The 26,857-nt window shown below is 42.1% G+C and overlaps 1 protein-coding gene across 2 annotated transcripts in view; it reads left to right on the top strand.

Annotated features, from left to right (window-relative positions):
• Positions 1 to 200: 200 nt before the first annotated feature.
• The window catches only part of RORA (RAR related orphan receptor A), a 364,473-nt gene continuing 337,816 nt past the window's right edge, over positions 201 to 26,857 (top strand). For both annotated transcript variants that reach the window (XM_038147682.1, XM_038147681.1), the window contains exon 1: positions 201 to 527. In XM_038147682.1, the coding sequence (XP_038003610.1) occupies positions 356 to 527 (172 nt within the window). In that variant the 5' untranslated portion in view covers positions 201 to 355. The remainder of the gene's footprint in view (positions 528 to 26,857) is intronic.

Here is a 26,857-nt window from a genome sequence, read left to right as displayed (position 1 = left end):
GGCAGCACGTTCTGCGGCCCCGGCCCCGCTCGGGGGGCCGCAGGGACCCCGCGGCCGCCGCCCCTCCCGGAGCCGGGCGCTGCCCTCGGCGGGCGCGGGTCCCGGGGCCGCGCCGGAGGGCGGCGGTGCCGGGCGTGGGGCGCGGGGCTGGCGGCGGAGCGCGGGGGGTGCGGGGGCGGGGGGGTGTGCAGCTCTCGCTAGCGCTGCTTGTGGTCACAGCCAGGCAAGCTCACATCCCATCTGGATCACGCTCGCTCTCTCCCTTCTGCTTTCCTACCATAGAGTTGCGCTGGAAACAGAAGATAGAGGGAGTGTAGGAGCTCGCCATCTCCAAGCGATCTACATTGGGAAAAACATGGAGTCGGCTCCGGCAGCCCCCGATCCAGCAGCCAGTGAGCCGGGCAGCAGCGTCTCCGAGGCGGCCGCCGGCGCCAGGGACACCCCGGTGAACCTGGAGCCTGCCCGGAAAAGCGATGCGCCGGCTCCCGTCCGCCGGCAGAGCTACTCCAGCAGCAGCAGCAGCAGAGGTAGGGAGACTTGGGGAAGGGGGAGGGGGCCGGGGGAGTGGGATCGGGGGGTGGGTGGGAATAGGAAGAGGGGGGTAAGAGAGAAGGGGGAAATGCAGCAATTTAATCCCCTGGTTTATTGCTCGTGCTTGTTGAAGCCGCGCACGCAAACAAGCAGGGCTTCTACCCCCTGCAAAACCTTGCAAACTTTTATAGCTTCTTTTAATTGCTGCAGGAGGAGGGACAAATGCAATGAAAATATTGAGCGGTGTTTGGTGCTTTCCTGTCCCTCTCGTTTATTGCCTGTGGTATCCGGATGGGTACTGTGCCCCTGAAATTACATAATTTTATAAATATATAAAGCAACAGCAGGAGTATTGGGATTCAAGGGAACAAACTTTTAAAGCTGCAGTGTCCTTCCTCCCCCCTTTTTTCTCCCCCTCGTCTGTCTCCTTTTGACAGTTTCTCAACTGGTGTGCTGTGGCTTGTTGTGAATGGGGGATCTGTGATTAAACAGGAGATTTGCGGTTTGCGGGTGACTTATTCACTCTGTTGCGCGCCGTTTTCCCTTAATTCATTTAAGTGTATCTTAAAAATTATTTCATCGCGGAGCGGATGATCTCGTAGCTGCTGTTGTTGAGGGTGCACAACTTCGCAGAGGGTCTCCGTGCGCCCGGGGGTTCTCTTACCGCTCTCCGCCGGCCCCCGAATAAAACGCTGCGAACAAACGAGCCCCCCCTTTTTCTGCCGCCAGCTGTCAAAGCCCTCCTGCCTCAGGTTGCGCCTCGGAGTCGTGCGGGTCGGCTCTGAAGGTGCTCAGGGCGGTTGAAGTTTGGCGTCAGCCGCGCTAGCGCCCGAGCCGCGCCGGCGGCGGGAGAGCTGCGCGCTGCCGGGCGGAGCGGTGCGGGGCCGTGCGGGGCGGGCTGCTCCCGCCGCGGCCCACCGAGCGGGGCCCGGCTTCAAACGCCGCCGGAGTTTGCCGAGACGTGCGAGAGGGAGGAGGCTGCGGCTTTAATTACTTGTAAATAATTTATGAAGCGTTGCTCCTACAAGAGGGGGAGCGCGCTAGAGAGGCTTCGCTCGGTAAAATCCCTCAGTGATGGGTAAAAATGAATTAAATAACGCTGTGCAATAATACACACGGCTGTTGAAAGAAATGACGGGCGGAGAAAAGTACGTGCCCGGCGGGAGCGCAGCCCCCTTGGCGGCCGCCGGCAGGGCTGGGGCAGCGATGCCCGGCCGCCGGCGGTGGCGAGACCGTCTCTCCTCGGACGGAGGGGGCTCGGGTTGTAGGTTGGAATATGGCTGATCATGTGTTGGCTTGTGTTTTACAGTATTTTTCCCCTTTTGGCCACACCCCCCCCTTCCCAGGCAGCTTCCCACTCAGGGAATCCGCGTACAGTAAAAGCCATCGAGATGTCACACGCCGAAACGTTTAATTAGAGGCGATTTGTGAGCAGGGAGCGCGCCGTTCGGCGGATGCCGCGGCGAGGAGGAGCGGGCTCGGCCGGAGGAGGCCGGGTGGCCACGGGCGTGTGCGCAGGGAGCGTTTGGCTGCGCGGGGTATATTTAGAGCTTGCGAGAGTGGATTTGGAATGCAAGCGCCTTATGTAACGAGGTTAATCAGAAACACTGGAGAAAATTTCCTTAATTTGTCGGGGAGTTTTCTGGATGTTTGCGGAGCCGGCCGTAGTTCGCGGGTGTTACACAACGCCCCCCCCTCCCGGCTCTCCGGCCCAGCGCTCCGGCGGCGCGGGCAGATGGTGCTGCCGGGGTGCGGGGCCGGCGGCAGGAGCCGGCAGCCGGCTACGCCGCCTTTGGGGAGGGGGACAACTTTGGGATCCCATAAATTATGTAACACTCGGCTGTCGCTTCTGTATGGATGCGAAAAGGTGGGGGGGGGGGGGGGGGGGTGCTGGAAGCCCGGGCGGCTCCGGCGGTGAGAGTGTGTTCTTGGCGGTCCCGAATTGTTGGGGCTCTGGTACTGCTAACCTGCTGACCCACATGTCCCTCCTCCCCCGGGCCTCGCTGGGGAAGGGGAAGGAGCAGGGGCCAGGCACTCCAGGCACACGCCGGCACTCGCCCGGGCTCCCAGTCGCCGCACGCAGGCAGGCACTGCGTTATGTAACAGTCTGAGTGGGAAAGCGAAGGTCAGTGATGGAGGGAGGCATCCCCGGCAACACAATGGCCAGAGCCCTGCGCGCCGGGGCTGTGCGGGCTGCAAAGCGAAATAAAGCTCGCGGCAGTAATTGGCGTGTGGTTTGGAAGGGCTGGGAAGGGAGAGGGGAGAAGGAAAAGGAGAGTGGCAGGGATTTGGGGAAAAAAAAAAAAAAAAAAAGAAAGTGTTTGGGTTTTTTCGGATGATGTAATGGAGTTGGCAGAAAATACAAGTCTACTCCTAGAGTGCAAACAGTAAGGGAATTGTAGCTGGCATTCTGTGCTAATGTTGCATAAATTAGTGTATTGGGAGTAAATTGACCTATACAATACACACCAGCTGATTGTGCCTTTCTAATAGTTAAAACCTGGAGGTACAGAACCACACAGGAAAACATGACAATGTCAACATTTTGGCCTCCCTGAAGTCAGGACTTGATGGATGGATTAGGTGTTAGGGGTCCCTGTAGACTTGTAGGTTTGGGGTTTTAAGTTTTTTTAAGCTATTGAAATAGCACTTGATTTCTTGCCTTTTTGTTTTTAATAGGGTCCTTTATATCTTATGGCAACAATGTGACCTTAATGTGTGACTAGTAGAGGTGAAATTATTTTTTAGAACTGTTACCTTTTAAGCTCATACGTTCAGCTATGTATTGAGTTCAAAAATTTACTTGTTTGGGTCCCAATTCTGCCATGTGTTGTAAGCAGGCAGCTCTGGACTCTTATGTGAGCTGTGTGATAGATACAAATACATAGATATTTAGGTATATGTACACATTTATACACCTCTCTAACTGTAAAAATCCTTATTTTTGTCTCAGCAAACACTACAAATATTTGTTTCATATCCTTAATTTTCACAGCTTCACTCACTGCAAAGCTGCTTTGATATGTCAGGGTTTATAATAACCAGTGTACATAAGGAATGAGGAAAACAAAATTAAAGAGAGGGCTGTTGATGGAGAATTGGGGAAACTTTGCTGTGGAATAAATTCTTAAGTGAGGCTTTAGTTATTATAATATTATAACTTCAAAATACTTTATTGCTTGATATGCAAACCTGTCTGTACCGCCAGATCATTACATAACTTGGTTTTTATTTTGCAGAGGTTATGCTGGTTTTGTTGCTGCATAGAGTACTTAACTTGAAAACATAAATTCTGAGTTACCAAAAGCATTTTTCAAAGGGGGAGTTGTTATGTGTTATATTTAGTATATGGGGGCATGCATGCATACTTGCATGCTTCGAAAAATTCCTGCAGTCCGATATTAAAACTGATTGTTAGGTAATTGTCACCATACTGGAAAAAGCAGGAAATGGATTAAAAGGCCTGGTTTTCCCCCAGAGGGATGTTTTTACTGCTGACAGTAGTTGTTAAAATTTTCTGAAGACCAGTCACTGACCAGCAGGTTGGATTTCAGTCTGAGAGTGTGGGTGTGTGTGTGTGTGTCCTGCAACAAGGGTTTGTGGTTTGCCGTGCTTGGTAGAAGGAATGCTCCCCTCGCCAGCTCTGGCCCTAGACTGTGGTTTTTCTTGACATTTATTTCACTTTGCAGGCTTTGACATCCATGGAGTTCTACCCATGCTGCAGTCTCAGGCTTAATATTCTATTAGTCCCCCTAGAAATAGTTGTAATTGAATAAACTCTTATTTTAGTAGAGAACTACTGTCTCATTAAAAAGCAAAGTACATAAAAAGCTTTTAAATCTGCTAGAAAATGCTTAGTTTGTATGGAACTGAGCTCTTGGTCTCAGAGGTAAGTCAAGAAAGGATGTCTCGCTGAAAAATACTTAAGACAGCTCTTACATCATTGGATCATGCTATGTGCAAGTACTTATATGGTGCTTAATATTTAATAATTGAAAACTGCAGCTTTGTAGGTACCTGTTCTTCTTTTCTTGCTGTTGAGGTTCTGAGTGTATTTGCTATTTTCCAGAGCCCTTTGGATGTTGTCTGTTTATCCTGATCCTGTCTCTACTGGTAGATTGTGGCATTTTGCTTTTGTGCTTTTATTTAAATTTGGGTGATGCTCCACAAGTAGGGATGTAACATCATTAATAGTGACAGCAATAGGTTTGTGGTGCTCTTTTCTTTAGAAATACTTTCCCCCCCCCCCAGATTTGATCTATTTCTGGATTTAGACTATTCTACAGAGCTTAGCCACAATACAAAATTTTGCAAGTTGTTTTCAGGAGGACTCTTTGAATTTTGTAAATTTGGATGCTTTCTGTAGATTCTTTGGGTTGCCTTTGTCATCATTAGGGGCTATTCTGCATGCACCACTGATTTAGTCCTGTTTTGGTAGGTGATATGTGCTTTGAATCCTTTAAAGTACAGCATTGTTTTAAACGTTTGTAGCACAGGAGCAATAATAGCAGCAGTGTGTTGTTCTCCTAGGAACAATGCAGTTCTCGTATTCCAATAAACCGTAACCTATTCTCTTATTTTATTTGCTTGAGAAACATCTCAGGAGCTCATAAACCAGTATGTAAATACTGTTATCATTCAACCAAATGCTGTAATTTTACTAAATAAAGAACATAGTTTGTAATGGAGATTAACGGGCTGTGTGACAATTTCAGTTTTGGGTATAGCACTGCATCTGAATGGAAAGAGAAATTTCAGCTTTGGGAGGTTCTTTTTTTTTTTTCTTTCTGATATTTGTTTTTAAGCTACAAAAATAAGTGTTGGGGAAAACCTGAAATGACTCAGTCGATTTTGTTGGATTTAATCTGAGAGCTATCCCAGTAAAAAGGGGGAAAACCCAACCTCTTATTAAATTACTGTGATATCTGTATCACTCTTGAAATTAATTTGTGAATAGATGATCTATTCTTTAATGAAATATTTTTAAGAGCGTGTTTTCAGTGACAGGCACTTATAGGAACAGATACTGAAAAAAATGAAAAAAAAATTAGAATTTGAAGTGTATCTAAATGCCCTGGAAGTGTGGGTCTGTGCAGCTTGGGGGTTGTTTACAGGCTCTGTGCTTCTCACTGCTGCTCGGGGAGCAAAGGGGCTGCAGTGGCAGCTGCAGCTGCCGTCACACAGCTGTTTCTGCAGCAGGCAAAGGGGAATGCTGGGCCCAGGTAGTTCACAGGAGCTGTAAAAATGCACCAATGCACTTGACCAGGGGCCTTCCATTCCCGTGCTGCGAGGCAGCTGGCGCCCCCTCAGCTGTCTGTCTGTCCGTGCTGGCAGAGGCTGCCTGGCAGCCCAGGGCCTTTGGGTGGGAGGCTGGAGTGGGGAGCAGCTTCAAGAGAAGCTGAATTATTTTTCTCTGTCGCACTTTTACCTGGACCTGAGTTTGCTGAGGAGGTTCTGTAGTTTTCCATGGCTTTGGCAGAAAAGGAAGTTCTGATGGGTAAAGTGTTCAAGAAACTTCCTGAATATGTGGAAGCATCCACGCTTCATATGCAGATTTCTGCCGTCTCGTTTTCTTGGACTTTTTTTTCAAGTATTTTGCGTTTCACCTATTGCTGGGGCTGCCTTTGTAGCCCTGATAATCACTGCTGGAAATGTACTGTACAGAGCTGTTGGTTTTATATGTTCTCACAGCTGGCAGACAGGTCACACATCCTTACCTGCACAGATTCTTCCAGGTGTGCAGAGGGTCCTGCAGAGCAGAGGCTGAGTCCCCTGCTGACACTAGACCCATGTTGCACATTTGATATCAGAAACAGATCACACTTCGTTTTTAGGGTTGCTAGGGATTTTTTTCGGTCCCGGTGTTCTGTTGGGAGGCTCCTCTATAGCTTTGTTGTCCGATGATTAGAAACCTTCTTTTCACTTCTAAGTAACTGTATTCACAATCAGTTAGCTCACTTGCTTCTTTAAATGTTTTCTATAAAACCTCTGTGGACTGAAAATGAAGAAGAGCCTGGTATTTTATTTTGTGATAGCTGAACTAACAGTGGGCTCTGTTCAATGACTCACAGTTTAGCACTTCAGCATATCTGTTGTAGATGGTCTGTGCTGATAGAAACATGAGAACAGCTTGGGCTGTGTGTCAGGAGGAGTTAATTGTCTAATTTCTTGAATGTAAAGGTTGTGAATTATTCCTCATACTGTTATCTGAAGTCTCATCTAGGTATGTTTCATTCTTGGCAACAACTGAGCTCTTCAGAGACTAAGTGTATTGGGGTGTGTATTTTCATGAAGAAATTGTGGGGCTTATTTTACAGCAGTTTAATCCTATAGTTTAGCCTCATTGCACTGTTCATTTGGAAGGATCCCCAGGTGTTTTAAACACTATTGGGAACCATTTTGCTTATTACTGAAATCCAGCCACTTCTTGTGTGGAATCTGACAGCTGTTTAATGGTGCTCAGCCATGCTAAGCAGATCAGAACGGAAAGTGAAGAATACCATACCTGATTGAAACACTCAGAGGGATTTTGGATACAGATAATATAATTATCTGCATTGGAATTGGGTCAAACAGCTCTATTCCTGTAGAAAATTACTAGATATTTTCAGTGGCAGTGTATGGTCAAGAAATTGGTTTGAAATACCTTCCTGAAAAATGATACCCCCAGCAGTGAGATAATTGAAGATCCTGCTGCTTACCCTATTGTGATCACCAGTTGCAGAATGATCAATGTTTTCAGGTATTTCTGGATGTATTAATTGTTTGGTTCCATGCTGGTATGTGAAATCTTATAAACCGGGGGGACGCCTGGGATGTTGCAGGTCTTGCTTTGTAAAGCAAATTTATTTTCTGGTGAACTCCTTAAATAGTGAGTTGCTGTCTGGGAAATGTGCTCGTATTCGCAAAGGTTTTAAAAATGGTTCTAGGGGATCTCTTGACACTAAGCCAGTAGGGAATGGGGGAGGTGGGTGTCAAGCCTTGTCTTGTGAGGATATTGGTGACTGTGGGGAAAGTACAGCTCTTTTCCAGTTGTCTTCAATTTAATTTCCCATGTAATCTAGCAGAACAGAGTATAAACAGAAGATCTGCAAAGGAACTGAAGTCAAAACTCCTGATCAACTGAATGTACATAAATGTTCTAGTAATAATGACCAACTGCAGAGTCTTTCATTTGTAATTTAATCTAATAATTTCCATGCACTTCTAAAGGAACACACTATGAAGCTGGCAACTTCAGAGAAATTGCTGCGCTGTTACAAACAGCGTTTGAGCTGGCATTATAACAGCATGATAGATTGTGAGATGGAGAACAAAGTTAGTGTGGAAACTGAGCTGAGAGAAATTGCCAGCAGAATGTGAGAAAGCAGACTTGGATTATGATAACCTCCCTTGCAGAATCAAATTAAACCATTTTAAAGGCTTTGTTGGTTTTTAGTTTGTAGTTATACTATGTATTTACTTCACATGGGTTCAGGAGATTAATGAGGCAGGTGTAGTGATCATGGGGTGAAAAACTGTGGTGCTGCTGTTCTTTTTAAATGTTTCATTTCATACAGACTGTGGGGCATTTACAGCATTAATTAACAATATGTCTGTGTGCTTTAGTTCTGCAACTGTTGAAATGTATTGAAAGTTGTTAATATGCAGAGGTGATGGAAATTGTAACTCCTAGAATGAGGTTGGACAGAGAACCCCCTCTCCCCTTTTTTTTTTTTTAATATTATTTTATTACACTTATAAATATCTTTTAAAATGGCATGCTTGTCCAAAGAGGCGGTTTGTGTGAAGAATGGAGAATATATGGCCTGGAACTCTGCAGCTAGTTTTGACAATATGGCTGAAAGAAGACAGAAGGAAAAATAAAAATCAAACCCCAGAGGCAGACCAGGGAGCAAAGTGCTGTTGATGTGCATTCAATAGCATTGCCAGCTCCTGACCTGTGAGAGAGGAATTTTTTCCACAGTTATGTAGAAGTGTATGCCGTGCACTTCTGAAATAAATATATATGCAAAACTGTAGACACCATTGGGAAAATTTAAATTATGTATTAGTAGAGCTTGGCCTGACTATTTTGGCGCTGAAGCAAGGTCTGTTACATACAGTCAAGGATAAAGCCAAGGCCAAGACTTGTGAAATACTGATTATGGGGTTTATTTTATTCCTGTAGTGGAATTACGAGAATACTTTAAAGTAGGATTTCCCCTCAGAGTTTCTCTTCAAATGTAGAGGTGGGAAAGAATGCCTTTTTATGAACTAATAGATGACTTTGCCAAAGTCTGTACCAAATGTAAATCAGAGGCCTCTGCTGCATTACATCTTTTAACTAAGGGCAGAAAGGTAAGGTTTTAACTATTTCTTTGTAAGAAGTCTTGAAATTTGATAAAACAGGCTAAAGTACAGCTTTTGCTAATACTTTACTTGAAGTAAGAAACCTGTCAGCATAAAGCATCTCCTAAATCCTTTGTATATTAAAAAAATAAAATAAAATGAAACCCATCTCAAAGGAAACTAGGGCATATAAGAAACCTCTCTCTGAGTCTTGCTTCATGTGTGTAATCTTCAAGAGGAGTTTTGTTAGTCATTTGTGTTGTCAGGATAGAAGTTAGGAAAGGGTCCTTTACTGCCCGGGTTGTTAGAGAGGCCTTTTAAAAATTCTAATGAAGTATACTCTGAACTGTTGACATCTTGTGTGGAGTCAGAGTGCTTCTGAGATAATACATGGAAGTCAGGTAGAGCACAAAAGCAGCTCTTTCCAGGACTGGTGCTTGGAGGAATAATGTAAGCAATGTACAGTGGTGGTGTACTTTCAGTCCCTTAGCAATCTTGCCAACCCATCAATAGCCAGACAGGCCTTACACTTGGAGAGTCTTTAAAAAACCAAACCACTCCGTTGTTTCTAGAGATTTCATTTCCACTCAGCACTCTTAATGTTGTAATTTTCTGCTGGAATCAGGTGTATTTTTAAGAAATGATCTGATTTTCGTGAGTGTGAATCTGCCAGAGATCAGATTAGGTCAGTCCTAGTTGGCAGCATGAAAGCTGCCCTTGACTTTTAGAGGTGTTCTGCTCTCCTGGCAGCAGTCTGCATCCTGTGACAGTTGATGGGTGTGCTTCATACTGAGCATCCTGGATGGTTCTGTTGATGTCAGTGATAGGACTTCAGTGTGGGGTAAAACTAGGGGTGCATGTGTACTAAGATCAAGAGAGAGCTGCAAGGAATCAAGAACTGCCCTGGGAAATGGTTTAAGAAAAGTAAGAAATTTTAGCACCAATGAAAATGATTCTGGATAAAAGATGAATTAACTGTGGTTTTCACAGTAGGTAGGGCTGGGTGAGTAGCTGTAATTATTTTGGCAGATACATTGTTACCCTCCTATAATTTTGCTTTCAGGATCATACTATGGCTTCATTGCTGGAGAAGAATTTCTATCCCTACTTCAGAACAGCTGTTAGGAGATGAGCAAGAATTTCCTCAGGTACAGAGCCTGAGTTGCACTTGTCTGTTGCTGTATATGGAGTGTGTTCACTAAGTTTACTAAAGGTTTTAATTCTAAACCACTGAGAGAGATCTTAGCTCTGTCCTTATAACAGTCAAAAAGTCTTTTTTGTTTTGTGATGGAAAAAAATGAAGGGAAAGGTGAACTGATTGTAGGGATTTAGCTTCAGAGAATTTAATAAGCTGACTGCTGAGGTGGCCTGCCTTATTGGCATATTTCTCTCTTGTTATTGGCTGCCTCTAACATGGTTTGATCATAACTGAATTATTTTCCTGGGGTTTTTTTTTTTTTTTTTGTTTTTTTTTTTCTGAGTAAATCACTCTATACCACTTGGCTTCCTTTTAGAGATTCACAGCTCTAGTTAATGAATACTTGCAGTTGCTAATTTTTTGGATAACAATACCCCACTGAAATTACCAGGCCAGGTCAGCAGTATCCCAGGGACGCTTTGGTGTGACATGCAGTGTAGAATCCAAGGCTGTGTGAAGGAACAAGGGAAGATTTTTTGTTTTGTTTTTGAAACGGAAGCAAAAGCCTTCCAAAATTCTAGCTAGTCATTAACTTTCCCCAGCAGTGCTCAAGGCAGTCTGTCACTAAAATCTTTGGTTTCAATTCTCTGAAGAACGCTCCCCCATACAACAGTCACCTTAGAGAGGATAAGGACAAAAGCTTCTGGATGAAGGCAGGATTAGCAGAGCAGCTAGGTTTACAGATAACCAGGGGCTTCCATTTAGCAAGCTGTGTTTGGCCTCAGTGTTGGGTTTCCAGCGTTCCCAAGTCCACCTTCCTGTTGTTTTCAGCCCACTTTAGAGACTGCAGAAATGGCTTGTCACAGATCTCTGCAATTGGCAAGTCTCCTCAGAATTTCTTCCACGTATCCTTTGTTTTCTTTGCCACAGCAGAGGTTCAAAGCAGAATGTCTTTAGGGATTTGAGAGCAAATGATCACAAGTGGCGAGGTGGGGACTCATGCCAATATACTGAAAATATTTTGTTGCATTGCTTTTCTCTGCACACAGCGGAACGCACACTGGAAGCAAACTTGGCTCTGGAAAGGCAGCGATAGAAAATGTAAAAACAAACCCAGAAAGGAAGTAAATGAAGCCAAAGGGGGAGCAGGGTAGTTTTGGGTAATGAACAGTAAAAGAAAGATGTGGAACTTAAGGAAGAAGTGTAATGAAAGGGCACAAAAGAAAGATGACTGATTTGGAGAATGGCCTGAAAGAAAAAAACCCAAACATTTGCGGAAGAACTGGAGTAGTGGGGGAAGCTACAGTGTCTGCTGAGTGGAGGGGAATTTACTGATTTCTGCTGTACAATTAATATATTCTTATTCTGTGAACTTGTCTTTGCTGTGGAATGTCATAAAATGTCTTTTAGTGCATGGTGTGGTCTCCGACAGTTGCCTCACATTTGCTTCAGCGCCCTATTGTTTCCAATGAGCTCTGACTAAATTCTTTTGCCACAGATGTTGTGCTAATGTGTTATATGAATTATTTGTCTTATCTCGGTCCTGTGAAATTAGAAGCCCTTTCCCACAGTGTGTTTAGCAGATTAAAATGAAAGCCTGTTTTTATGGTCCAGCAGCAGTGCAAATATATGGGGAAAAAAAAAAAAAAGGAAAGAAAAAGAGTTGTGAACTAACTGTGGGGTGCTGTGAGGACTCTTTATGAAGCAAACAGATCTTGTCACCTAAATGGTGTGATGGTAAGTTCCAGGCTTCTCTTGAAAAGGCTTATACTGTTTTCCATGGTGCTTTTATTTGGGGAGAAGAGTCTGGGATTGGTGGTTTCTACTAAGGTACCTGTTGTTGTTGTTGTCATTTGGTGTTAACTTGTGAGGCATCTCTGAAGAAGTTCCTTCTTCAAACTCTTGTCAGTGACTTGAGGGCTGCATTTACTTTGTGGTAGGCAGTCCTGGGACAGAATTTGGGCTCTTTGGAAAAGCGCTAAACATAATATTAGAGGCTACTACCAACTGTTTGTTGTTTGTAAGAGAAAGTACTTTATAAAGTAGTCAAGTGATGGGACACATGAAATTCAGGATTCATGTTACTCTGTCTTGTGTCCTTTCTCCCTTAGGAGCAGAATATATTTTAGTTACAGCAGTAATTTTATTTATACTGACTTACTTAAATCTTAGTGTCATAACATTCCAAGATACTTTAGAACTGCTCTCCTACCTGTGTGGTATTTGTCACAAAAAGTCTAAAGCTGTAATGCATTTATTGTGGATGTGATGTGTCTAAGACTGTATTAGGGCAATAACATAATTAAGACATCACATGTTATTGTAATATATGTGAGGGGACACTGTAATGTGTGAGAGGGGACAGAGTAAAGGTGGAATGTCTGAGTGAGCATTTTATGGATTCTGGACTCCGTTCCCGTTTCATTCATTCCTCTTATTTCCCTGCATGGAAATAAGGAGTTGCATGTTGCTGCATCAGAAACGTTGCTCCTTCAGGTCTATTCAAGTTACGATCAGAGTTGAGAAGTCTTGAAGTGCTTATGGGCCACACTCTTTGGAGCTCTGTGCTGAGATGTGCTGAGTTTCAAGTGGTGGGGGCACAAAAAGGCCGAAGGTTTAAGAGAGGTGCCCCATTATTTCCCTGTCTGTGGACTAAGTTAGCAGCACCAGACCATTGAAGTGCCATGAAGGTACTAGAAAGTCTGACTTTTTAGGTGTTCATTTCCCCCAGAAGGACAGGTATGAAGAAGTTTGGCATTTTTCCCTCTGTCCATGTTGGATGAGGAGGCAGCAGCTGTGCCTTAATGGTTTTTCTTTTTGCCCAGCATCTGTTCTAGGTGTCCTTTTGTCAGACCAGCTCCATGCATGTGTCCTGAGATACCTGTGGGTTTTGTTGGCACAGGAATTGTAAATTCCACACTCTCCCTGACACTGCATCTGAACTGCTGGTGTGGGTGCAGCCACGCCAGCAGAAGGGAGCATTTATCAGTTTGTTGTGTGTAGCAAAGCCAGCATCATTGTTTTGGCTTTTTTTCCTTAAAAATTGCCCTCTATTGAGTTACAGCTTGATGTGCTGGAGGTAGTGGGGGCTGGGGAGGACAGCAACTTTATTTGTCATTGCTGTGTTAGCAGAGGCTCTGCTCTACAGGCAGTGCTTAACAATCCTCAGGAGATTGCAGGGATGTGTCTCTGCTTAGCCCTTACCAAGGTGCAGTTACACCACTGCTGCTCAGTGGCTTTACCTGGTTTAATTTATATGAAAGTCTTCAGATTCCCCAGCAAACTGGACACTGCAGACCTGGGGTTTGCAACAAAAAGATTTTGCAGTACGTTAGGTATTAAAACTTGATAAAAAATAGATGAATGGCAGTGGTAGGAGGTAAGCAGTATTCCTTCTTTTTTGGTGGAAGTTCTTACATGTTATACCTATTTTTCAGTATACTTTGACAGGATCAGTACAGAGAAACTTGGTTTTAGTCTGTCTCTGGTAGCATCTGATTTTTGCAACCACGTTTAAATGGATATGTAAACAGTTGAAAGTTTTGTGTAATCCTGACATCTCTATGTGATATTGCTCCATGAAAGTAATTATTTCTGCATTAAAATGTAATGTTTTAGATGTAAACACATTGCTTTTGATTTGCCCTTTTTTTCGTATTTTAAGCAGAGAGACTTATAACTGCTGGACCTTACTGAGGGGAAAGTTTTATAGACATAAACCAAGAACGTATAGCAAATAATTAAGCTATATTAAAATTAAAGCATTAGAGATTTTTAATACCTTGAAGGTAATTTAAATTTAAAACATACTATAGATTTAAATCATATGAAGCTATTCTGCATTACTTCCACCAGCCTTTATTAAGGACTAAGCACTCTGCTTGCCAATTTTTAGAGATTACGCTTTTATTTGTAATTTGTCTTCTAATGTGCAGTTAATAGCAATATGGCAATCACTTAGTTTTGCAAAATCAGGTAGGCTTCTAATCTGTAGAGAAGTTCCTAATACATGTAAAAACATTTTATTCGAGGCATTGCCATAATAATTAGCCTCTTAACATTTTCCTTAAAGACAGTGTGGAGGAAAAATTCCTTCCAATGACACAGTTGTTTCCTACTGCTGTTTGAATGTTCTCATCTATATTCCAAATGGGAGAGTATCCATTCCTTCACGTTTGTTTCAAACCTTCCCTGGTGAGGCTGGAAGGACATGGTGTGGATGTGATGTGCTTTTCTGACTATTCCATTTGTTCACCTGGATCCAGGTGTCCAGAAGTGCTGTGCTGACAGCTCAGGTGCTGTCCCTGTGGGACAGGGGTCTGAAAGGTCCATACTTCGTATTCTTTTGTGCTGCAAGAGGTTAATTCAGTTTGCTGTCCCTGATAAGAGTCCTGGCTGTGGCCATTGAGTTGCCAAGAAGCAAAGGTCTTGCAGGAGAGTGCAAAAGCAAGAGCCATAAACTCTGCTTGAATTCCTTGCCAGCAGTGTCTCCTGTGGTTCTGTCTGCCTGGTCAAATCCATTCCTAGAAACTGAAAGGGCTGGTTGGGCTTTAAAACCTCCTTTTCTCTGGAAGCCCCTTCCCCGCTGGGCACAGCTGTGTTCTCCTTGTGCAGGGTGCATGAGGTGACCATGGCAGTGCTCAGGGACCAAAGGCTGTTGGGAAGGCTCTGGTTTGTGGCCACATCTGACACTGCTGTGGGTTCTGAGCTTGAAATGTGAGTGTTGGCTCCATGGTGTCATTAACCATCAAAGACTGCTTAATGTGAGCTGGAGTTTCAGATCTGAGATGTGAAAAGAATTGAAACGCAGTGTGTTATGTAACTTTGAGTTGCTAGTATGTGGTTGTGTTACAGAGAAGGATTAAGGGCAAATTTTATCCAAAGGCACTTTCAGGAACTAGAGATATCCAAAATATTGTTAGTCATCCTTTCAGCTTTTTATTAGCAGTATCTTGCTGAGACAGGTGATTATTAAAATGGGAAAGGAAATCTGGTTGTTAGTTCAGTCTGAAGCTGTATTTAAGTGAACCTTTTCCAGCAAAGGGGAGATGGATCACTGCTGTGGGCTCTAGCCAGAGAAACAAACCTGAGATCTGCTTTTTAGTTCATGTGTTCAGCACTGGAGAAAGCTGTGTTTGATAGATTTTGGAGTAAAAAGGAGGTTTGTGTACCCTCCAGAAGCTGGAGAAGAGATGGAATCTTGGCTGTCAGTCGAAATGGACTCTTCTCACGTCAACCTCTAAAGCAAGAGTTCCCATAACTGAATATTGCACTGTGCCTGGTACACCTCATTTTTCAAACACAGATCAAATTCAGCAGTAGGTTTGAAATGGAACTGAACTTGCAGGCCAAATATCAACAATACCCCTGCAATCTTAGTATGAGGAGCTTGAATTGAGGCATCATGCAAATCCTGTTAATAATGTAATGACTCTCCATTAGTTCTCATCACTGTTATGTCAGTTGATTTTCAGCTACTTGATCCATCATCATTTTGTCAGTTCTACTGAAGACTCTTTTTATATTCAGCTGTTAAAAATGGTTTAGGTTTCTGTTGATTCTCTAATTTTTGCATCTTTCCTGAGATCACTGATGTCTGAATCAAAATTCCCATTTCAGGAGTAGAAATATCTGTTGAAATTCTTTCTCCTTACTTCCTCAATACCTTCATGTTGTCCTTTTGAAGTAGGTTGTACTGCATCCCAAGAGATCAGGTAAGCTTCAGGTCTCCTCGCTGTTTGAATCTTGCTAATGCAAGTGTTACCAAGATATTATGTGTTAAATATGCAGCAAAACAACATTGATTTCTTTCCTTCTTTTCTCTATGGGGGAAAGAAGCAGAAGAAATTTTACTCTTAGCATTTATCACACCCAAGTGGGAGTAATTTTTCTAACACAAGAATTATTTCTAAAATGTGCTTATATTTATTCAAACAGTTTGTTTCAGCTTTTGTTTCTGAGCTGAGCAGATTTCTAAAGAGCTTTTTTTCCAACATGAAGGTGGTGGGAGCTGGTGGATATTTAACTTTAAAATATTTATAGTCCTGGAGGAAAGGTGGATCATCAGGAAAAGAAAGTGAACATTGTTTAATTGACAATGATGCGTGCGCTGTGTTTGCTTTCGTGGAACAGTTGTGAAAATTCTTCTCCCCTTACGGGTCTCTGTCACTTGGAAACTCTGAGCCATCTTTATAAATGGGATCTGTAAGCTTTTCTGTATTTTAGACTGAGTGCCAGTTTGGAAGATGGAAGTGCCAGGGCAGGTACTTGCTTCCCTTTAAGGATGGGTCACAGTAGAATTCCGAAACTGGAGATATCCACAACTCTGTTAGTCATCCTTTCAGCTTTTATTATCTCAGTACAATTAACCAGCTAAATTAAGCTATGAAGGTTCCATTCAAAGCATTTAACTAGGAGTTTTAGCAAGTAATTCTAAAAGAGCAAAAGAAGGTTTCAGGTAACAGCGGATGCAGTGATACCCCATTGGTAGAGATCATCTTCCAGGCCGGTATTTCTTAATTGACAAAATTATAACAAATGATGAACTGTTGGTATCAAAATTTAGTGACCAATTAATGGAGACAAGAAGATGTTTTTGTTTCAGAAAATGGATGTGGTGAACAACTGGAGCAGACGCAGGTTTGCTCATTAATTGCTAAATGGGTGCATTGGAGTACTGCTTCTGAAAGATAAACAGCTGGGAAAGAGTTAGAGGAAGTGTTGATTTTTGTCTTAGTAAGATAAGTACTGGCAATCAAACTAATAAAAATAACGTTCCAGTAGGTTATTATTTACTGACTGGAATGCTTTTTGTGTTGAAAGTGTAATGGAATTGAAGTCTCCCTCCACTGAGAATTAATAAGCTGTGTTACACTTGCCTTGTGTTGGAGTAACTTTGTTTAACTATTTTGCTTTTTCTTCCCTGTGCTGCTTATTCTCCAGCCTTTTCAGTCTCTTGCCTCTAGGTATTTCTCACTTATTTATTTCTTATGTGTCTTATTCCTCATTTATACCCAGTGTTTTTCATGGTGGGTAAACTTTGTGATAGTTTAATGCAATTTAGCTTTGCTCATCTCTGTCCTAACAACCTTCCTTCTGGCTAGACAAAAATAAGCACCAGTCTCTTTGAAGACATTTTTGTGTACAGATTTTTTTTTTTTTTTCAAGTAACTTTAACTGATTTACAAAAACATCTAAGATTATGGGCTGGCAGTAGCCACTACCAATTCTGAATATTAAAGAGGTACTATCTAATGTTTCCTAGGCAAAGTCCCTGCTAACACAAGTGCTCTGGTAAGGGGAGCTGCTAGCCCAGCCATCCTTAGAGGTACCATCACAAGAGGGGTTTTTTTTTGCCGTGAGGCTGGTTAGCAATGCTTTTGTTTTTGCTTATATTCTTTTTGTAAGAACTCAGCCTGAGGGAAAGGAATGTTTTTTGTGAAATCCTCTGAAACTTAATTGCTTAGGCTAGATGAGAGCAGACCATAGAGCCCCTCAGGTGCAGTCTGTGTGAATGGCCTCTGCTCACTGGAAGTGGCAATAAACATATGCAGTGGTTTCAGTGGCTCTTGGAATGTTTCCTGCAGAACCCTTTACTTTCAAATCAGTTTGTGTAAGGTTTGCAAAAAGTAAAAGTAGTGCTGGGGTTTTGTTTGCCTTTGCTGTGGTGGTGCTGGATATGTGATCAGTATTGTGTGGCATGAAATAGCCATGTAATGTGAATAACACAAACTAGTAAGTCTTATCAAACAAGCAGAATAAAATTTGTGGGCTGCTACAGGCAGAAAGACAGTATTCATAAAATGAGTTGCTGTGCTGCTATTGTCATTGATATACCATACAGTCAAGCCAATGGCATTGCAATGTACATAAGGACTTCTTGACGTGGGAATACTTTGCTCATTACTTTTTCTCTTGCTTTAAATGATAAGGTAATAGTTATAACTAAAAAACCAACATAGGCTCTCTTTCTTCCCCAGCGAGGCTGATGTGTGGAATGTGCACCTTCTGTGGCAGCTAGGGCTGCCTGAAGTGTCTAACCTGAAGTATAAGGTTATTTCCTCCAAGAGTGATTAGTACTCTTCAGTTTATATCTGGCGTGTAAGAGAGGGTGTATTCTGCTGCCTACATCAGATTTCCCCATGATCCTTTCATGGAGGTTCAGTGTATGCCAATGACCCTAAAGAGTTCTGGCAGAAACAAGAAAAAATCCTGGTGTGCTATCCTGGTGTGCTATCCCCACAAGAATTTGTGGGGTTTGTCTCTGGAAGCATAAATCCTGAAGAGCATATGGAAGCTTCTGTTTGGGCTCAGGAAAGAAATATGAAAATATTGTTTGTGTCATAGCTGATCAATGGGCAAATCAAAAAACCTGCATAATATAGAACGAGAAAGAGCAGAAGATGAGAGAAACCTCTTCTGAGAGGCTTCTGATATCTGGAAACCAAATGAGTGAGTAATGTTTTGAAATCGCTTCGAGTGCTTAATGTAGATCATAGTCACTGTAAGCCATGGAGGAATGCCCTGTGTGCTGGCTCCCAGCTGCATTACTGGGTGTTGCAAAGCGCCCTGCTGGAAGGTGTTTACCCAGCTTCCTCCCAAAATAACACTTTGCAGCTCTTCTGCTCCTTAACAGCTCTTCTGCTCCTCAGTTATTCTGCTGTAGGGGCCTTGCAGCTCCAGCCATTTTCCTTGCCAATGGCAAATACAGTCTGCATTACCTGTTTTGATAATTTCCCTTTCTTGGTTGTTTAAAAGGCGTTGGAAGGAGAGGAGCTAGTCTCCACGGCTGATAAGAAGCATTATTGTGTTTCACTTTCCACTGTGAATAGCTGTGGTAGGGTGTTCAAATACTACTTCTCTCCAGGTATGCAATATTGATACCTCTTACTCACCCAAACTGCAGCACAGGGAGGAGTCATCCCATGTAGGATTGCTCTGAAAATCCATGGTGTTTGCACAGTAGATATGTGTATCTAAGTTCTTCAAAATCCCCTGTATTGTCTAACATAGAGAAGCTGTCACCTTTAGGGGATAATCAAGAGGGTAACTCTTCTGAAGATGGATGTCTGAATTAAATCAGGGAATCACCCTGAGCATACCTGTTTCTCTCCTGTAAACCATACAAATTTAAGCAAGCCCACTGCATTAGAGTACTGCAAATTCACACATTGACACCATGGGTGCTTCAGTCCAGGAGCAGGAGAAGAATTTGTCTCACCAGCATGAATTGCAGGAAAGAATTGGAGATAGGTGAGTTCATTTAGGGTGCACTTCCCCCACTTGCACTTCTAGGGCAAAAATAAATCGAGACCAAGGGACCCCTTTCTGCTTTTCCCTTCTAGTCAAAATTTAAAAAATAATTGTTGGGAGGTTGAGTACTGGATCTTTTTTTTTTTTTTTTTTTTTTTTTTAAGAACATAATTTTCAAATTCCTGGGCATCATTATTAACCCTGTAAAGTTGAATGTGATTTCACTTAAGAGATGCAGCCCCATCTTCTTGTTCATGCAGGAAAAGTCCTTCCTTTTTTGTGACTGTTGCATTCTTTACAGACCTAGGCAGTAATCAGAGAAACTCAAACTTGTAATCCATTGTGAACAAAAAAAGAAATAGCCAAAACTCTTGTGTTGAGAGTAGGTGGCGCACTGCAGTCAGTCTTGTCAGATCTAATGCAATTATTGTTATAAACTGAGACCTTCTCAAATTCCTTTTATTCAAGCCCTGTGTAATATTTTTCATTTCAAGTAATTTATGTCTGCTACTGGTTGGGAAATATTTCAGATAGAATGACACTTCTAGCTCTATATATGCAATATCATTTAAATTTTTATGGCTGACTCTAGGGCCTAAATGTACTTTCACGTGCACTTATGAGGCTGCTGTCAGAATCTACACATTGCATAACTGAGTGTAGAATTTGGCCTTTTGTATACCACTGTATTATTTAAAAAAACCCACCAAAGCTAACAAACAAAAGGCAAACCAATAAAACCCCAAATCAAGCCCAAACCCTGGAATCCTCGTGAAATTATCATAATACATACTACATTTTAATGCCTGAAAATCTTTCATTACAGTAATTTGAAATCACCATTTTCTATACAGGTCCTCCAGACATTCTCATTTTAGCTGCTTCTTTCTGGCTCTCTAAAGAATCAATGATTTTACTCCAGAAACATTCATGGATCAATAGACTTTGAAGATTAGCAGGTCATGGCCAGGTACAAAATGCATGTTGTAAACCCCAGGCTCTTATATTTGCTTGAATCCTTCCTCAAAAAAGTGGGAGAAGGGCTAGCTTTGAACAACAGACCTCTTTGAATGGATTAATTCCTCGTGTATTTCAAAGAGTTGAGAATATACCAGAGAAACCACAAATGTGGAATTAATTTTCAGTGACTTGAGAATTCAGTTAGCTAACAAATAGTTTTCTTAGATAAGCCAGGATGCTGTGGATGAAAGTAAGACAGTGAAAAAGCAGTGCTGGATGTGAAGTTAAGTTTTTGTTTTTCCTGTCTTCCCACCTTGTATTGTAAATGGAGTTGCACAGAAGTAGCTGCCTTTATTACTTTCCCTTTTTAGTCACATCCTCCTGATTTCAGGGTTTTGTTTTCTATGCAAGGCTGGACACTAATATCTCTAACCTCAAATAAAGATAAATAGGGTTAATTTGCATCTGCTAAGAGTGCTGAATTAATCTGTAGCTCTCCAGCTACTGATGCAGCTACAGCTCCTGAAATGGGCTGTCTAGACTTTCTAGAGAAGCTAAACCAGATCCAAGCAGCTTTTGAGGCTCTCTAATAATTGTATTCCAGTGCTATGTTGTTTCATCTGCTTCTTCATGAAAATAGCAGGGTTTAAAAAAAGATGGAAGGTTTGAAGTGGCAGATTAGTTAACAGACTGAACACTGATAGATTTCCAAGTTATGTTTGTTTCTTGTGAACAAACTAATGGTATGATATTTTCATTCATTTTCCTTTCCTACTCTTCTTACCCTCAAGGTTGTCATCTTCATATTTCCTTTCATTCTCATTCTTTCAGGGGGATTTCAATTTCAGATATGTTTCCCCTCCCACTGCTATTCTTCAATCCCATCAGTTTTGGTCATGTTTGACAGAAGGACAGATGTTTCAAAGATAATGACATATCCGCAAGTTTTCTGAGAACAGGCATACAGAAGAGGCTTAATTGCAAGCAATTAAATGAAAGTACTTATTATTAGACACTAGAGAATCCATATAGAGGAGTGAGTTTAAAAATTATTCCTCTGCAGAAAAAAAAATGGCAGTGGAGATTGTCATTGATAATGAGCATCAGAGCCCTGTGAAATGTTATTTTAGCAGTGCCAGGCTGGGTGCTGTGTGTGCAGTATTTACCAGGGAGGCTCAGGAACACGAGTTGCATTAGTGGTAAATCTGGTTCTTCATCCCCTGGCTTGCTAATGTGAAGGAGTTAATTTGTTTACTTCTGCAGCTGGAAAGGCTGTGGCCCTGCAACAGCTGAGAGTCCTGCCTATGCACTCCAATTAGTAAATTCCCTGACCAGGCCTGATCCACAGCACTGCTGGGAAATGAAGAAAAATCTTCCCCAGGGCAATATTATCTGCGTTTCTCCTCTCTTCTGGGATATTGCTGCTTTTTTGTTGTAATGCTATGATATAACATGGAAACCTGTATTTGGAGCAGCGTATTCATAGAAATTGATATTTTGGGGGCCGGCTGTGTGGATTTCATCTGTTGTGGAAATGTTTTTGTTCTGTTGTAATAGTTATCAGAGAGACTTTGTGGGCTTTCCCTAATGCTTGTCTTTAGGGAAAAGAGACTTAGCTCAGTAGTTGCAAAGTGCACATAGAATTTTTAGGGCCATTGACAGTTTAATTCAGGAATGATCTAATTAGGGATGCAGAGAACTGGATTCACCATATCCTTAAGTATTGACTGTCCTGAGAGATGCTCTGGCAGATGGTTAGTTCAAAGTGAGTTTACCTTAGGCTCAGTTTCTTTAGACTGACAGCTTTTTTTACTCAATTAAATGAGACAACTGTCAAAAGCACAGACTCTGAGTTGATGCAAATAACTCTGCTGCACAGATAAAGCTTAAATGTGTTCCTTGAGTCAGCTGAAACTGTCAGGTGCTTTGAGTAACTAGTTCAGCCAGCCAGAAAGACACACTGGCAAGTAGAAGAAAAGGTTGGGAGGTGCCTAAAAATAAAACAACTCCCAGGGTTTTGCTATCTTCATTGATTTTACCTTTTGTCACATACTGGTATGGCATGTTGGGAACTAGTCTTTGCTCTCACTCTTGTGTTCATTTAAGGAAGGAATTCTCGTTATGTTTTAATTATCCTCAGAAGTTTATTTGTTGTTAATGTGCCCGAAGTCCTTAGGCTATGAAAGCATGAAAATAATGAGCTTTTACGATGGAGCTGTCAGGCAGTCCCTAAACTAACTGTCCTTTGCTCTGAGATTTCAATTGTTTGCAAATAAATTAATATGGTTTTGGTGCTTTTCTGATAATTTAGCTATCCATATGTGATGTTTGTAGTTAAAATCTAGAATGTGCTTTTCACCCTCTCTGCCCACCAAGAAGAGCTAAAGTAGCTCTTCCTGGTGCTGATCTCACTGGGCAGGCAAGACCTTGCCTTTCTGTTCCCCCTACTCAGTCATGCAGCTTCCATTTCATCATGAGTTACTGGGTTTCACGAACCCTCTGGAGTAATGAGGAGGTCCTGCTGATGATACATAACCACTTGAATGGTGTCTTCTGTGCACCAGGCTTTGTCCAAGGTAAACTGGAAATGAAACTAGTTTAAATAGACAACATATGCTCATGGGTGAAACAGAAGCCACTTGTCTGCTGCCAACCTCAGAATGAGTTGTGGGCATTTTAAAATCCTGATGTAACTGTGAAATAAGAATAGCAGACATTGGAGGAAAAATAGCCAAAAACATGGAGTGCCTATGGAGAAGGCTGTGATATATGGGTGTGCTTAGGAATACAGAATGCTTGAATGAAAACTTGTTAAGGCTTTAATAATTTCTTAATCGAGACAAGAGGAAAGAATTTACCTTTTCAAGAGGAGGAGTGGGACAGGGCCTGGGTAGTGCTCATCTAGTGCCAAAGCATATGAACTGCTCTTACCAAACCACACTGCTCTTTATAAAGCTATTTGTGTGCCTTCAAACATGGACTCACGGAAGACTCATAATTTCCATAGTCTAAAATTATTAGAGGTATTGACAAGCCATTGTAATTTTAAATTTAATGTGAGCAAAAAGTCCCTTGAGAGGATGAGGTTTGGATGGAACCCAAAGACAGGAGCCTCTGTCAGTATGGTACAATAATTGTGTCTCAAGACACATTTTGTTATACTTTCCTAGCCCTTGACTTGCAGTTTCTGTTGGATGGCTGATTGATTGTTTCCATTTCCATTCCTCACATGTATTGGAAATGTGAAATTTTCAAGTCTTCCCTTTGAATCCTTTGTGTTGTTACTTAGGTGTGTACCTGGGAATCAAAAAGTTAATGTTCTACTTTGGACACATGCTGCTGGCCAGCTTTGCTAGCTTCCTGAGCAACTGCTTCCAGTTTTCCCTTCTTATAATTATATATTACCCTGTTTCTTCTGCTGTAGTCAGAGTGTAAGTCATGGAGGAGTGTACAATACCCAACTCACATAAAATAAATGTAACCAGTTCAGCAGTAAGGAGGTATATATTTAAAATTTCTTCCTCCCTCATTAGGATGGGCATTTTTAGAACTTGTGTTATTTTCTTGGCATTTCAGTTCGATTCTGAAAGGAACACTGTCAGCTCAAGTGAAAAAAAGTCCAGTCCAATGAGTTGCATAGGGTTTTTGCATTTAAAAAAACATACATATGTCACTTGATAAATTTAATTGACTTATTTGAAAGTCTTTTTAAACCAGGAGCATTAAGCTCTAATTTCAGTCTCAATGAAAATGCTGACTATAATGGAAGTTAAAGAGAAGTGATGAGAACATCAAAGACCTTGTTACGTCTGTTAGGAAACAAGATACAGAACTGTCTACAAGCCTAGAGGGAAAAGGAATGATGAAGCCAGGAGTAATTGGAAAGATGGGTGTGGCTTGTGGGTGTAATCAACAGGCATTGAATGTACCAGGAGTGTCTGGCTTGATCTAATCTGCTTGATGGGCAGGGCTTCTAGTGCCCAGGTTGTACACAGAGGCTGGCAGCCAGCTCCTGGCGTTTTCTGTTTCAGGTTGAGAGATCATTTTTTAGTTCACTTGTTAATGTGAAAATTGTTGATTAATAGCACAAATTGGAAAGAAGTATTTAAAAGTAGTGCATTTATCTGGCATAGCTACACTGAAGTGGTGCTGCAAAGGAATGGTTCTGATACTAAAAGTATATAATTCTTCTGGCAGATATTGGTGGAAGAAGTTCACATGTATGTTGATGTGAAAATAACTTAGGGACTGAAGACGCTGAAGATTATTTGGTCAAACATGATTCGGAGCTCTTTTCTCTATTGTCATCACTGAAGATTCACTTTTTCTTCGTAGATAAATTTTTTGAAGGGAGAAGCAGTGAAAGTGAAAATAAAGAGAGCATTATGGCAGTGACTATCAGTTTCACCCTTTGCATTTCCTTAGCACTCTGTGGTACTCCACAGGCAGGTCTGTGTCAGACAGGCTCTGAACCTGTCGGGTTGGTTTGGCCCAAGCTGTGCCATCCACTGGCTGCTGGAAAGCGCTTTGGCCACCAGCTCCTATCTCTAGGGGAGAGAGCCATGGATCCAGAGCGCTGCAGCGCCTGCGTCTCTAGCCACACATCAGTCTGGTGATTATGCCAGTTCATTACATTTTATTTATAGAACCTATGCATTTGGGCAGTTGATGGGGCTCTCAAATTTCTTTCTGGAGGTTCCTTAAAGGGAAGATGGAGGAAAAAAAATAATGTGTGTTGTGTGATGGATGAGCAGTTAAACTACTGATGTGGCAGTGGTTGGACTGGGCCAGCTGTGCACAGGTGACCTGTGCATGTTCAGCAGGATCCCTTTGGGTGCTGAGCTGTCTAGCAGTGCCATCAGAGCTACTTCCTTGACTGTCTTGCAGAATGTCTAGAAATCCCTGTTAAATTCTGTAAATCCTGCTTTTCCACCACAACATGATTTGCAGTTGAAAGAAAATGAACATGTTTTTCATAACACAGATGGTAGATGACTCTTTATAAGTTTATCAGGTAGGATATTATTTTTTTAATTTTGTGAAGCTATTGGTTTTTCTTCACCATTCCATCCTTCTTTTTCTGTTCTCATCGTATTGCAGTGTGCTGTACTTTACTTATGAAGAGAATTATTTTAATGAGTTTCAAGAGACAGTCAATTGTGCTTGTCTTTTAAATATGTTAAAACATATGTTGCTTCAGTTCATGCTTTTGTCACATCACAGTCAGCTTCTAAGCTTTCAGGGTTTCAGTATATTTCTTTGGAATGCAGTAATCCAAAGAAAGCTTTGTCACTATCTATTCCAAACCTGTGAACTGGAGGATAAGTTGTCAACAGCAGGTGATCCAGTGGAAGTCACTACAATCTTCTTTCCTTCTGCAATGTCCTCCTTCATTTAAGTCTGAAAACAAGTTTCTGTTCAGAGAAGTGAAAACTGTTCTATCAATGAAGAAGTTGGTTTTTTACTCTCAAACACATGGAAGCATTTCCCAGCAAAACCTGAAGGCTTGGCCTGCTCACGGGGTGGTGCAGCTGGTAGAACAGGGGAGGAATCTCTGCTGGTAGAAGGATCTCTTCACCTTAAAAAAGGCTCTTCAGCTCTGTTAAATGCAAGAAAGAAAAACAAAAGCCCCAAACCAATAACTTTATGGTATTTCAAATTTATTAGAATGTTGCATGATAAGACATTAAATTAAGTCTATACTCAGTTTCAGGGAGGCTTTTCTACAAATATTTCAGTTCTGAGTTATTCACATATTTACTGCTACTGCTTCAGGTGTTTATTTTCTGATGTAGGTTGAGCAATGTTATCATTCCCTGACACTGTTCCAATGTCAGTGCTTATTCACCAGTTTCAGCTAAAGGTAATTCAGTGACTACTTGCCTCTTGCTAAATGATAAAAGAAGGAAAACAGATTAATAGATTAATATTAACTGATAGTCATAGGGAATCACTAATTGCAAGTGCTAAAACAGTTTCCTAACAGTGCTAATAATACACTCTATTCTCATTACAAGGCTCCCTGTTATGATTTCATCACGGTACAAGCACATGCACTTTGGCTCCTCACTGCATTAAACCCTGGAATTGACTGTGTTGTTGGTGCCCGCACATGGAGAAGGGAGCCAGCTGCCTCAGCAGGCAGCTCTGCCTTCCTGGGATTTGGTGCTCTCGAGCTCACTATTGCAGTGGCTGTCACCACCAGCTCTCTGTGACAGGCAGGCTGGGGCCTTGATGCAGGACTGACCCACCCTATTATTTCTGTGCAAGAAGGAAACAAAAAAGGGCCCTGTGTCTTTAAATTTCTCTTAGTTCACATGGCCTGCCTGGCGATAGACCTCTGTCCTAAACCTGCAGAGTTAAATTTACCCAGAATGACAACTGTATACTCAGGGTTTAGTTACATAACAGCAGTTGCTGCGTTTCACATTGCACTAATCCAAACACAGCGATAAAGCAGGCCATGGAAAAGCTGCCTGCTTTTGGTATGTTACATAGGCAGGAGCACAGAGCTTTGAAATTCCCTTTTCTACGTTGCTGATATTATTCTGTGACTTGGATGCATGGCTTATTTGGTGCTCTAAGAGATGTGATAGCAGAGGATGTTGTTTGTTGCACAACTCTGTGTTATGAAGATGGGTGAGA

This window comes from Motacilla alba, chromosome 10 (assembly GCF_015832195.1).
Source record: "Motacilla alba alba isolate MOTALB_02 chromosome 10, Motacilla_alba_V1.0_pri, whole genome shotgun sequence".
Lineage (NCBI taxonomy): Eukaryota > Metazoa > Chordata > Aves > Passeriformes > Motacillidae > Motacilla > Motacilla alba.
This window is presented reverse-complemented; position numbering and strand designations above follow the sequence as displayed.